This window comes from Canis aureus, chromosome 30 (assembly GCF_053574225.1).
Source record: "Canis aureus isolate CA01 chromosome 30, VMU_Caureus_v.1.0, whole genome shotgun sequence".
Taxonomy (NCBI): domain Eukaryota; kingdom Metazoa; phylum Chordata; class Mammalia; order Carnivora; family Canidae; genus Canis; species Canis aureus.
The window spans coordinates 36,173,732-36,187,852 of record NC_135640.1 but is presented as its reverse complement, the minus strand read 5'-3'; the positions used below and the strand labels follow the sequence as shown (position 1 = coordinate 36,187,852).

Genomic DNA, 14,121 nt, shown 5'->3' with positions numbered 1-14,121 from the left:
AGAGGCAGAGATAAGGGATGCCTGGGTGACTCAGTGGTTGAGCATCTGCCTCCGGCTCAGGTCGTGATCAAATGTCGCATTGGGCTCCCACAGGGACCCTGTTTCTCCCTCTGCCTATGTCTCTACCTCTCTCTGTGTGTCTCATGAATAAATAAATAAATCTTAAAAAAAAAGAGGCAGAGATAGTTATAAACAATATATGCTATTGTTCCATACGTTTTCCAAATTGTACATAGTGTTATCACAACGTCTATTATGTTCTGCAACTTGTCTTTTTCACTCAACCTATTTTCTTAAATCTATGATGCTACAATAGGCCTTTTACTTTTTATACAAGTAAAAAGATTCCTACTGCTCATCTGACACACCTTTTTTCCAATAGGATCACAAACTACATTTTCTTTTCAATAAAAACACCACAAATTAAACAGGTACTTCAGAAGAAATTATCAAGAAAATACAAAAAAGAATTAAGCCAAAGTGGCAAAATTTTTTTATGTATCTTCTAAAATTAATGGCACATTTTAACGATTTATTATCTTTCTTACAAATCTTACCTCAGGCTGTCCTATTCCAAGGAGAGAAATAGCAAGTCCGTAGACTACTAAGACATAGTTAATCATGGCCAGGTTCAATTGCTGTCAATAAAAATGGTCCAGTTAAAAATGTGAACATAATTTTGCCCAATTTACATCATATCAACTTGTTAGCCACAACAGGAGAAAAAAAAATGTAATGAAATCTCTCTAATCACTATGACTGAAACAAAGGCCAAACAGAATTAGAAAATATATTTTGCAAAGCTACAGTTATAATGAAATCATGTATTTAAAACACAGAAACATTGTCTCAGTTCCTTGAAGGTGTGGTTCACAGCAGATCAGAGTAACTGAGTCATATTCTTTTCATTTTAAGTAGGTACTAGTGATGGATTAAGACATTTGCTCTCTTACAATCTAGCATAAATTATATATCTATCTAATTCTTTCTGGATGAAAAGATGGAACTAACGCAAGTCCAAAACCTTGATTCAGTACTTTTGTAGGAGAAGCTAGGTATTCTAATGAACACCAAGTAGAGAAGGAGAGTCTAAACCTGGGTAATATACTAAGTGAAACCATAAAGGCTGAATCCGACAGAGAGAGCATTACAGCTTCTCACAACCTGGAGCAGATACAGCCAATCTGAGGTAGGACTAAGGTATGTTCATACAATGAAGTTAAAGCCTTGGTTCTCTTCTACATTCACCTGAAATGTATATGCACTGATAAACAAGCTGCAAGGCAATTTTACCTTTATTTTTTGAGGATCTAAACCATTGAGCAATTCTGTGAAGGCCTGTGCAGCACTGCGGCAACGCTGCTCCAACAAAGCCGTGTAACCATCCTGGATTAAGCTTCTCAGCATTTTCATTATATTAGCAAAATCCTGCAAAAAAAAAAAAATTGTATTAAGTAATCCAGAGCTGTATGTGTTTAGCCTAAAACTTAAGATGCCAAAGTTCATCATAGGGCAGTTATATTTTATAACTGATTATAAAATATGTCAATAAATATCCAAAGCTGCTTTTTTGCATTATACTCCTTTCTCTACATGGCACCTTTTTTTTTTTTAAACTTTATTTATTTATCCATGAGAGAGAGAGAGAGGGAGGCAGAGACACAGGCAGAGGGAGAAGCAGGGTCCATGCAGGGAGCCTGACGTGGGACTCGATCCCGGTCTCCAGGATCACACCCTGGGCCGAATGCGGTGCCAAACCGCTGAGCCACCCGGGCTGCCCATACATGGCATCTTTATAGTGAAAATCGAAAGGTACTGCTTCACCATCTTATTTCCAACACTCCTGCTGCTACTCATAACAAGAAAGGGTAGTTCATTTTACACTACATGGTTCTAAGCCTTGCTCGCTTTTCATTGAACAGACAGCATTTAGAAGTTTTAACAGCACAGAAAACACCAGCCACCACTGAAATAACTATCTGGCTGACTAGATTTAGACAAGTAAGAAAAAGCAATCAATTTACTGATCACTATCAGATTTTAACATCTGCCCTTGTGCTCTGGAACAAACCTTAATTCTCAGCAAGAAATGCGTATTTTAATCTTTGGCTCTACTTCTGCACAACATGTACTTGAACACAATAAAAGTATCAGGAGAGATACTATCAGGTTAAATGCAAAGGGAAAAGCATAAAAAATAAAAAACAAAATCAGGGACACTTGGGTGGCTCAGTGGTTGAGTGTCTGCTTTTGGCTCAGGTCACAATCCTGGGGTCCTAGGATCAAGTCCCGCATCAGGCTCCCCCAGAGGGAGCCTGCTTCTCTTTCTGCCTAGGTCTCTGCCTCTTTCTCTGTGTGTCTCTTGTGAATAAACAAATACAATCTTAAAAAAATCTCCAACTGTCAGAAATTCTAAAGATGCTTTTATGCAATGGATTAGAAATATGTTTTCAGGGCAGCCGGGGTGGCTCAGCAGTTTACTGCCACCTTCAGCCCAGGGCCTGATCCTGGACACCCGGGATCGAGTCCCACGTCAGGCTCCCTGCATGGACCCTGCTTCTCCCTCTGCCTGTGTCTCTGCCTCTCTCTCTCTCTCTCTGTGTGACTATCATAAATAAATTTTAAAAAAAAATTAAAAAAAAGAAATATGTTTTCATAAACTGCTTGAAACATGCTTCATTCCTACAGTCCTCTGTAAGATTGTCATATGTACCTAAATAGATGAATTTTAAAATGACCTCCATATTAAAATAAGTATTGTAGTCTAGGTTAATATACATTTTTTTTGGAGTTAAATTTAAATCCAATATTCTACTTTAGAAGAAAGAAAATTGTATTTACATAAAGGATGAGTTTTTCAAAGCAGACTATGAATCATGTTTACCCAAAAAAGACAATCTTTCACTTAGTACTACATAGTCTACAAATGTTCAATGACTAGAACAGAGATCAGTGTTGGTTCTGTAGATTCTGGATTTCATCAAGGTTTCTATTTCTTCTTGAATCAGTTTTTAGAAGTTGGGTTTTTCTAGGAATTCATCCATTTCATCTTTTCACATTTTGAAATTTCTTGGTATATCATTCATAATAGTATTTTGATGTATTTGTAATATTCAAGAATCTTCAGAAATGCATCCTTGTTCACTCTTGAAATTGTTTTATGTCTTCTTTCTTAATCAGTTACAACACCAGCATATAAATTTTATTTATAATGGCAAAGAATCAACTGTTAGCTCTGTGGATTCTTTCTTTTAGGTTTGTTTCTAGTTCATCATTTTCCAGTTTGATCTTTATTATTTCCTTCCTTCTACTTTCTTTGGGTTTATTTGCTATTTTTCTTTTTTTCTAGTTCCTAGGATAAATACTTCATTAATTTAAAAGGTTTTGTTCTTTTACCTCACATATTTAGCTTGATAAACTTCCTTCAAAGTAATCTTTTAGCTGTATCCATTGCATTTTTTAGAAGACTTTTTCTCTTAGTTTTAGGTTTACAACAAAATTGAAAAGGAGGTACAGAAATATCCATATACCCATTGCCTCCTTCCATGCAAACCCCACTATATCACTCCTCAGAACAGTATATGTAACTTTTTATTGAAGTACATTAACATACTATGTTATACTAATTCTAGGTATACAACTTAGTGATTAGACACTGCTGAACACTATACATTGCTCACCACAGTAAGTGTAGTTACCATCTGTCACCATCCAGAGTTATTGCAGTGTTAATGACTGTACTCTCTATGCTGTACTTTTCACCCCATGGTTATTTATTTCATAACTGGAAGTCTTCTCAATCCCTGTCACATATTTCACCGATTCTCTCATCCTCTGCCATCTGGCAAACACCAGTGTGTTCTCTATATTTGAGACTGTGTGTGTGTGTTCATTTTTGTTTTGTTTTTCAAATTTCACGTATTAGTAAAATCAGATGGTATTTGTCTTTCTCTAAGTTATTTCACCTAGTGAAATACTCCCTAGGTCCATCCATGTTGTCAAGAATGGCAATATTTTATTCGTTTTATGGCTAAGTAATACTCCAATGTGTATGTGTGCGTGTACACATTTTCTTTAACCCAGAATAGTATATTTCTTACCAAAGATCAACTACATGCACACATCCCAATCACTCAAAGTCTATAGTTTACCACAGGATACATTCTTGGTGTTGTACTTCTACGGCTTTGGATAAATGTTCAAGGACATATACCTGCCATTATAATATTATACATAGAATTTTCGCTGCCCTAAAAATCCTCTGTGCTTTGCCTAGTAATCTTTTTCCCCTTAGTGTATACTTTTTAATGACTTCCTAAATACTACAGAATTTTATATACAAAGTTATTTGATTACTCTTAAATCTTTCAAATCAAAGAATAAAGTTTGCTCTTTAACAGTTTTAAGGTAGGTATAATAAAACTGCGAGTGCTCAAACTTTTTAAAATAATTTAAATCTTCTTAAAATGCTTTTCTATTTTCGTTAGTATTTATTTTTAATAAACCTATACACCCAACATGGGGCGTGAACTCACAATTTGGAGATCAAGAGTCACAGGCTCTACCAAGTGAGTCAGCCAGGCACGCCTTAAAGTATATATCTTAAAAGTTAAAACTCTGGAAAGCAAAGAATCTCAAATTTTTAAATCTCCGGGAAGCAAACAATTCTGCAGTGTCAACCATTAGTTAAATTTCTGGTTAAACTGATTATCAAGTTAAAATTTATTCTCATGAATAAATAAAATCTTAAAAAAAATTTAAATTAGTGATAGTTTGGTTTCTTAGCAGTCATATATAAGATATGTCCATAACTTAAACTACAAAAAATAAATCTTAGAGATGTACATGATTAGCATTCATATGAAAAATGTTTTGTTCAAAGACTGCTTTTTTCATTAGGAATAAAGCCTTTTCAGGTCATGGTCTCTGAGTCCTGGGGTTGAGCCCCACATGGGCTCCCTGCTCAGCGGGGATTCTGCTTCTCTTTCTCTCTCTCCTTTTTTTTTTTTTTTAAGATTTTATTTATTTATTCATGACAGACACAGAGAAAGAGAGAGAGAAAGGCAGAGACACAGGCAGAGAGAGAAGCAGGCTCCATGCAGGGAGCCTGACGTGGGACTCGATTCTGGGGCTCCAAGATCACGCCCTGGGCTGAAGGCAGGCGCTAAACAGCTGAGCCACTGGGGCTGCCCTGCTTCTCTCTCTCTATCCCTCCCCATCACTCATTTTTTCTCTCTCTCTCTCTCTCTCTCAAATCAAATCTTTGGAGAAAATAAAAAAGAAAGAAAGAAAGAAAAAGAAATAAGCCTTTTCCTTTACCTGATGTGCAGCTCTGGAAGATTTAGAGAATTGTTTTTCCAAAATGTTCTTCAAATCTACTGGTAAACTCCCTTGTGAACTAGAACTAATAGAGAAAAATGTTTTGAGTTATCTTAAAATAGTTTTGCTTATATAAAGATAAGAATATATTTACAGAAGGCCATTTTTTTAAAAACTGTAGTTGACATACAATGTTACATTAGTTTCAAGCATACAATGCAATACTATACATTATACAAAGTTCACTATAATAAGTGTAGTCACCATGACCTGTCACCATACATTTTTACAATATTTTTTACTACATTCCCTGTGCTGCAGGTGAAGGTCATTTTAAACACTGAATAAATGGAGTCACAAGTTCCTCCTTTGAAGTATTACCAAAAAGTCAATTCTCCTCAAATTAATCTCTTAATACAATGAAATCGCAATAAAATCTCTGTAAAATTAGAGATGGAGGGAGACCAGAATTATGAAGATAATATAGAAGAAAACTTAAAGAAAAATAGGAAATTGGGAAGATTTACGCTGATCAAGTTATTCCACATATGGTCATCAATAACACAGCCTTGAAACAAGAAATGTGCTCATTAAACACTGCAAGGATGCTCCATCTCTTAATGAAAATCTAATAATAAGATAGAATTGTTTCTGAAAGTCTGACTCCCAATGCTGGTGAGGATAATAAGCAAGATTCAGGAATTCTATGTGGTGTTTGCTGACACCAAATAGTTGCCATTTTCCACATCAATTCTCAATTTGAAAACAGAATCAAAACATCAGAAAAATAAATTTATCTTTAGCAGAACAGTTCAGAATTATAACTATGCATGACCCTGTATGTTTTTGGTCTCCTTTGAGGGTTAAGTAGGGAGAAGGGGAAGACTTAGGATTTTCCTTCTGAATAATAGAACAATATAGTACCTATGCCCCTGCTTTAAATTTAATTTTCCTAGCAGCATCATTTTTTTTTAAAATGAGGCTTAACTATTTCGCTTAGTGCTTTGCTATTCAAGCCCTTCTTGAAGCACCTACCAAGGAATCAGCCTTACACGAAGAAGAAAAAGCTGACAGCTGGTGTAACTATGGCAGAAATGATTTTGCAGGGCCTCCAGAGTCACTTTTCTTGACCTCATGATTTTCTGTATCCATTTTAAGATTTATAATCTCACTTTGCAATCAATATATGTCTTTGTAGGCAATGGGGGGCATTAATTATAAAGATAGGTGGCAAGAGTTCCTACTGTTAATTTGCAGGGGGAAAGGGATATTTGATAGAACTTTTAAGTGGTTGCTTCATTAGTGAACACGTTCCTTTAAGGAGAACTACTTTCTTAAAAGGGCCCCTAAAAACACACAAACCCATGCCTGTATGTGCAGAGTAAGCACCAGATGGCCAAGAACTTGTTAATGGAGAATTCCTAAAGGAAGCCTCTAGAGAAGCAACTGTGGGAGAGGTGAAGTAAGTAAATAGGGAGAAGACATAATTCTCACTTTATACTTCTCTGAATATTTTTTTCTTCTCATGAGCATGTATTTTGTGATTTTTAAGAATTAACGCTGATAGATCTCGTATTCTATGCCTTTCAGATATTGGCTAACATTCAGATTTAATAATCCTTTGGCTAAAACTGACACACTCCACAAGATACACCCTTGATATGTGAAAGGGATTTTAGTACTCATTATATAGCTACTACTTAAAAGATCCTTTGTTTTTCCCCTTTTACTTTTTTCTTAAGAGGAGGCTATGGGGGGGAGGGGCACAAATAAAAAACATACCTGAACTTCTCCAATTCATTGTTTCGAGATTTTTGTTTTCCTTTGTATTTTGGAGTCTGACCTGTGAATACAAAGTATTTGTTCCTGAAACCTGTTCATAAAAATCAACAAGCCTGAAAGCAAATTAATTGAAAATATGTAAATTGGAATAAGCAGCAAAGGAAACATTTTATGTAACTACAAACAGGTAAAAAAAAAAAACAGCTAAGATGACACAGGTCTAGGTATACTATAAAATTGTGAATGTAAATTACAATATTATTTAGATAGGTCATAGTTCCTATTTTCAGGTAGTCTATAATCAGATGGGGAAAAAAAGACAGTCACCAGTAATTACACACCACCTTTAGGAAAAAGAGAAGATAGCATGCTGTTACTAACATATTAATTCCATAGTAACTGCTCTTATAAACTCACTGAGGTGGAAATCATTAAATTTGAGTGGCCAGGAAAAGTATTAGTGGGGATGCAGCATGTGTATTTAGCTTTAAGAAACAAGTAGAACTTGGGGCACCTGGTGGCTCAGTTGGCTAAGTATCTGATTTTGGCTCAGGTCATGACCTCAGAGTCCTGGGACAGAGCCCACAGCAGCTCTATGCTCAGCGGGGAGTCAGCTTGTGTCTCCCCCGCCCTACTCCTCCCCCTGCTTGTGCTTGCTCTCTAATAAATAAATAAATACAATCTTAAAAAACGAAACAAACCCAAGAATGACATTCACTTTAAGAAACTCTAAGTAAACCTGTGTGATCTGGTGAGCTGGGTAAGAAGAGAAGGTTGGAAAAGGGCGGCAAAGGCCAGCTGAGGGGAGTGCTCGGAGGTCCTTTGCTTCTGATACTCCAGCTTTATGAGCCTAGCATTGGTCCCATGGGCAAGAGTTGGGGGAAACATGCACAAAGTTGAGTAGAAGGGAGCACAGGAATAGGGACAGGGTGTTTTTGATGGAAACTTTGGGGAGAGACAGCAGAGGCAAGTCAGAACCAATGTATTAAGAAGAGAATCAGAACCAAGCTGGTGGATGGCCTTAGAAAACAAAAGTGGCTTCTGGAAAGGCAAAAGAGTTTTAATTTGATTCCTGCAGTTTGATTTTGGGCAAAACTGTAGCTTTAACCCTGGGACCTCAATTTCTTTAACTGAATACAAATGCTGAAATGTGGGTGGTATTTATTTACTTAAATGTGCTATCCAATACTAACAGCCTAAGAAACATCAATAAATTATTTTTTTAAGATTTTATTTATTCATGAGACACAGAGAGAGAGAGACAGAGACAGAGACAGAGACACAGGCAGAGAGAGCAAGCTCCCTGCAGGGAGCCCAATATGGGATTTGATCCCAGACCCTGGGGATCACGACCTGAGCCAAAGGCAGACACTCAACCACTGAGCCACTCATGTGCCCTGAAATATTAATAAATTAAAAGGTGTTTTCCAAAAGAAAAGTTTTATCTTCAAAGATATTTTCATGTGCTATTAGACTTACATCAGGTAAGACAATCACCTGAGTCTCCCTCTTTACAGTTTTCCAACATGCTAGCCAAATGGGAATGGCTAGGGGTAAATAGCTGGAAATGTGGCCCTGGAGCCTAAGAAAAGACAGAACTGAGGGAAGCAAAAGACAGAAATGGTTGCCAGAAACAGAAACACTGAAAAGAAAACAAAAGAGCCAACAAACAAGAAAAAGGAAAGGAGAGCGAGATGATCACTAACCAGGTCAGCAATCTCACCAAAATAAACCTGGGATGAGCACATGGAAGACTTAGACAAAATACTTGTATCTAACAGCAACCTTGAGTCATCAAGAAAATCCATATTTTTCTTAAACTCTGTTTTTAAAGCCAGGGAAGCATATAATCCACTTTAGGATGATTTTCAACAAAATCTGGCCATGTAAAGGGAGACTGAGAAATAAATGGAGCATGAATTTTTGCTTCTCTGGACCCTTAATTTCCCAATGATGCCAAGTAAACAAAGTCCCACTGTGTGTCTGTGTATTTACTAGATGCAGAAATAAACATATGCACTAAGCACATACAAGTTAAACTGGTATCAGCCTAAAGCATTTTCAACATCACCCCCAACAGGGTGAAAGTTAGTTCTTAACAGATGAAAAAAAAAAATCTAACTTTTTAAATATATAAAGCACAGGGATCCCTGGGTGGTGCAGCGGTTTAGCGCCTGCCTTTGGCCCAGGGTGCAATCCTGGAGACCCGGGATCGAATCCTACGTCGGGCTCCCGGTGCATGGAGCCTGCTTCTCCCTCTGCCTATGTCTCTGCCTCTCTCTCTCTCTCTGTATGACTATCATAAATAAATAAAAATTAAAAAAATATATATATATATATATAAAGCACAAATGTACGTACAGGACATAAATGGATAAACAGTATTTGTGGTAGGAGGGCAAACAGGAAAAAAATATGTCTAAAAAGCCACCTGGGACATGGACAGGGTCAACTAATGAAATTAAAGCTGAAAAATACTGGCCTTGGGCACCTGGGTGGCTCACTTGATTGAGCATCTGCTTCAGCTCAGGTCATGATCCCTGGGACCTGGGATCAAGCCCCGAGTCAGGCTCCCTGCTCAGCAAGGAGTCTGCTTCTCCCTCTCCCTCTGCAGATCCCCCTACTTGAGCTCTCTCTCTCTCTCTAGTGCTCCCTCTCTTTCTCACTCTCTCTCAGATAAATAAAATCTTTAAAAATTAAAAAAAAAACAAAAACAAAACACTGGCCTCATGGAAATTAGGTAGCAGATCAAAGAGTTTCATCCTCCCTTTCTACATTTATTTGAATTTCTGAAATTAAATGTATTAAATAATATGAAAAGACCGAGCACTGATTTCAAATAAGTATTCAATGTTTTCTTAACATAGAAGCATTATAAAGTAAAAGAGCAACAGCAGATGTACGTGAGGTTCGTGCAAACATTGGGGCTGGAGTTTTAAGAACGCTACCTTAATTCAGCAACAACTTACTAAGGAAAAAACTTACCTGATGGTGGTAGAAATTCAGGATGACAGTCACAATCATCTACCTTCAAAGCTTCATCTACCACCTATCCATGAAAACAAAATTCATGAGATTTTCAAAAAATAAAGCCATAAAGCACTCAATTGCTAAATAATAAAACAGAATGGAACAGAATTTACCCAACAGCCTAAAATCAACAGATAATTAGGCCTAAGTGAGGGAACAAACAAAATGATATCTGGTGATAATATGACAAATTCTCTAATGATAATTCTACTTCCAACACCTGGCATGATGCCTGACAGATTATTTAATAAGTGTACTGAATAAATACTATTGCATCCTTCCCTGTATGCTCCTCTCTCTAACTGAATACAGCCTCCGAGATTTTCATTACTAACAATAAAAGGACTACACAGTGAGTTGGAAAAGCTCCTTTAAATGCCTACCAGCCACATACTCCAAAATATCATTTCCTTTTCTCTTAGAAAACCCTGGAGAGAAATATTAACGTGGACTTGGTGATATGTGCTGAGCTTTTAGTATACAACTGTCAGAGGAAAACTCCAATTGAGGATATCTAGGATATCAATTAGAGTCAGGATAGAAGGCCTAGAGGTGCCTCAAAAACCAAGAGGCCTGGGTGCTGGTAAGCACAGTAGGGAGTCAAGGCTGGGGACCACTGCTGGGAAGAGCAACAGGAGGCTACACAAATGCCACACAAATGCCTCAGGCAGAGATGGGGAAGGCGTGCCCCCAGGCCCAATATAACACAAGTCCTGTGGGCGAGCTCATGCAGTGCCAGGCAGCCGAGTAGACTACAAAAAAAAGGGAGGAAAAGAAAAATTGGAAGCACTGTAAGAAGAAAAATCGGAAGCACTGTAAGAAGGTCTGGTGACATGGCCACCAGACCTCACTGTCACTCATTCCCCAGGGGCTGTTTGAGAGACATGTAAAGCAGGAAAGGCATACAAAGAGAACTACCCAAGTGGTAAAATGATATTTAGAAGAACACATTTTGAAAACACACCAATGTGATTTCAAAAGAAACTCTGTGACAGGGCAGCCCCGGTAGTGCAGCGGTTTAGTGCCGCCTGCAGCCCAGGGTGTGATCCTGGAGACCCGGGATCGAGTCCCACATCAGGCTCCTTGCATGGAGCCTGCTTCTCCCTCTACCTGTGTCTCTGCCCCCCACCCCCCACCCGTGTTTCTCATGAATAAATAAATAATTCTTAAAAAAAAAAAAAGAAATTCTGTGACACTGAAATATTTTCCTCATGTAGACGAAGGACATAGTGGAATATTTATTAAAAAGAATCATTCTCAAAAAAAAAAAAAAAAAGAAAAGAAAAGAAAAAGAATCATTCTTGGGACACCTGGGTGGCTCAGTGGTTGAGTATCTCCCTTCAGCCTGGACTTGATCCCGGAGTTGTAGGATCGAGTCCCACATCGGGCTCCCTGCACAGAGCCTGCTTCTCCCTCTGCCTGTGTCTCTGCCTGTCTCTCGTGAATAAATAAAATCTTTAAGAAGAAAAAAAAGAATCATTCTCTTTGCTTTCATTGGAAAAAGGAATTCATGTCATCAAAATATTTAATTTCCATTATTACTGGAATACTATTGTAAAAACATGAGACTATCTATAGTTGAAGAAATCATTTTAATTTTCGTTTTTTACTGAACCTACCTTTAGATTCTGATTACCACCGTTTGCCATTTCGCGGTTAGTTTTTCTGGAATCTTTTTCAGTTTCCACAAAGTTAAGTGAAGTACTAAATGCAGGTGCTGATAAACTAGGTATGTAGGCCCTGAATAGGAAATAAAAGAAATAATTTATTTCTGCTCATTAGCATGCATTTTTAAAAGTTATCCTTCAAATAAACAAGTTCCAGCAAATATTGCCTTTTTTCCTTGGAAGAAGGGTAATACTTAAAAGAATCTACCTCTGACATTGGGTTTTATATACAAATATTACTTTAAATTTCATAGTAAAAACTCAAAATAGATTAAGAACAGTTCAATAATATATTCTGGTTTCTAATATTAAAATAAGTAAGTCTTCTGGTTTTAAATTTAACAGCTTCAGTATCTTAGGCATCTAACATATGTGGAGGAAAAAAACATCTATTTTAATTGCCAAGTAATAAATATAGAACCCTGGCTGCTATTTGTTTTCTTGTGAGCATACTTGAATCTGTCTGTTGTCTATTTCTAACAGAAAGCGTCCTAGTCTTAGAAAAGAACCAAGAGGCTGGATGTACATGTTTTCAGGACAGGAGCTTAGAGTTAAAGGTACAGACTGTGTTCTGTTCTCTGCTGTCATGACCCTCAATTGAAAAAGTACTCCCATCCAAGCATAATGACATCCAATTAACACTTCACCCATATTTTCCCAGAGGTTTAGGCTACTGATCTCCCATAAATACACATGCAAATGGCTCAGTAAAACAGTCCACAAAATAAATCTGACATTCACAGGTCACCTGATCTTAGACACAAACCCTTCTTCCTTCTCTCCTCAACTTTACTGTGGTTGCTATGAGCCACAAAGCATCAGATACAGTAATTCTGAAATTTATAGGGCAGAGCCATCCCAAGTAACAGCTACTGATCTGATTGGTATTGACTCACCTGCTTTCATAAAAGGCTTTAATTGGATTTCTAGTTGGTGTTCGACCTATAAAAACCAATCACACACATACATAGTAATCAGTGGATTGGCAATACATACTTTGAAGAGATTTTCAAATATCCTTTAAGTTGACAGTAAGAACATCAAATTTACAGAACTGAAAAATAAACCTAAATAATTCTTATTTCCAGATGTTTTTAGTTTTCAGGATAGCTTCAGCAAAATGTTACATAGCCTTATTTGACATCCCATTACATTGATCATTGACTACATGCAGCAGTATATAAATCCAAATCAGAGATGGTACCTGTCTTCAAGGAGCTCACAATCTTATTTATAATCATGTTATGTTGGATGATAACAGCTCAGCTTCCTAAGACACTAAATACCCAAAGCAGAAAAAATAGGAAAGACCTATAAACTGAAAGCATAGAGTAAGGGAATTTCAGGCATTGGAGAAAGCAAAATCACTTAAGAAAGAAAACAAGTGAATGAAAATCTAGAATTCCTAGCCCGAACAGCTGATTTCTGATATATGTGTCTGTACCCACATACAGATGTATATAAGCATATGTGTTCAGCATGCTACAGAATGAACCACACACTTGGTGCAAAAACATCAAACGACTCTACTGAAGGGTCTTTAGAAATGACTAAAATGGAGGAAAAAATTTTAAACAATTTTGTTTCAAAAGGCTTCATTTTCTTCAAAATCTCAAGGCATATTTTTCTATAGAAGAATAATCATTTGTTATGTTTCAAATAAAAATACAAATAATTTATAATTACCTAGTGGAATATAACACTAATGTACGTACTTCCACACAAACAGAAATGGAAAACTTCAGTGACTTGACCAAGATAATGTAACAAAATAAGCACAAATCACCTGAGAGTTGACTTATGATCCTCCATTAATCCAAGAAACACACCTTCAAGAGTTTTAAAGGGAATTCAACTGTAACCAAAGAATCTTAGGTGAAATACCTTGCAGGTCTTCTATTTGTTTTTGTAACTTTACATGCTGCTGAATTAGATCCTTGATTCCCTCAGGGTCATTTTTACAGAGTTTTTGAGCTTTTATGTTTGCTTGCAGGGCCCAGTCATATTCCCCCAGCATAGAAAGAGCAGCACAATAACGATAATGACCCTGTTCCAAAAGATAAATTTAATTTTTTCTCAAAAATATGCTTAAGTTAAAGAATATAGATAAGGAAAAATATTTTGCTTGAAAACTGATTACTCAAAATGTTAGATTAGGATCCTACCAATAAAAAAATTTTTTAAATGTTAATACCTCTCAGGAAATAAAATTACCTAAATGAACTAAAAGTGAAATTATCAAAGTATTTATAATAATTTTAACTAGAAATCAGTATTTTTGCTTATGAGATTTTTGTACCCCAAAGAAAATAATTCAACCTTT

The 14,121-nt window shown here is 36.7% G+C and overlaps 1 protein-coding gene across 8 annotated transcripts in view; it reads right to left on the bottom strand.

The window, feature by feature from the left end:
* Window positions 1-14,121, bottom strand: part of TTC3 (tetratricopeptide repeat domain 3) — a 116,604-nt gene that overhangs the window by 62,164 nt on the left and 40,319 nt on the right. For all 8 annotated transcript variants that reach the window (XM_077879176.1, XM_077879175.1, XM_077879174.1 and 5 more), the window contains 8 exons: window positions 13,683-13,845; window positions 12,695-12,740; window positions 11,751-11,871; window positions 10,087-10,150; window positions 7,102-7,162; window positions 5,320-5,404; window positions 1,294-1,428; window positions 558-638 (listed from right to left, as the gene is read on the bottom strand). In XM_077879176.1, coding sequence (XP_077735302.1) covers window positions 558-638; window positions 1,294-1,428; window positions 5,320-5,404; window positions 7,102-7,162; window positions 10,087-10,150; window positions 11,751-11,871; window positions 12,695-12,740; window positions 13,683-13,845 — 756 coding nt within the window. The remainder of the gene's footprint in view (window positions 1-557; window positions 639-1,293; window positions 1,429-5,319; window positions 5,405-7,101; window positions 7,163-10,086; window positions 10,151-11,750; window positions 11,872-12,694; window positions 12,741-13,682; window positions 13,846-14,121) is intronic.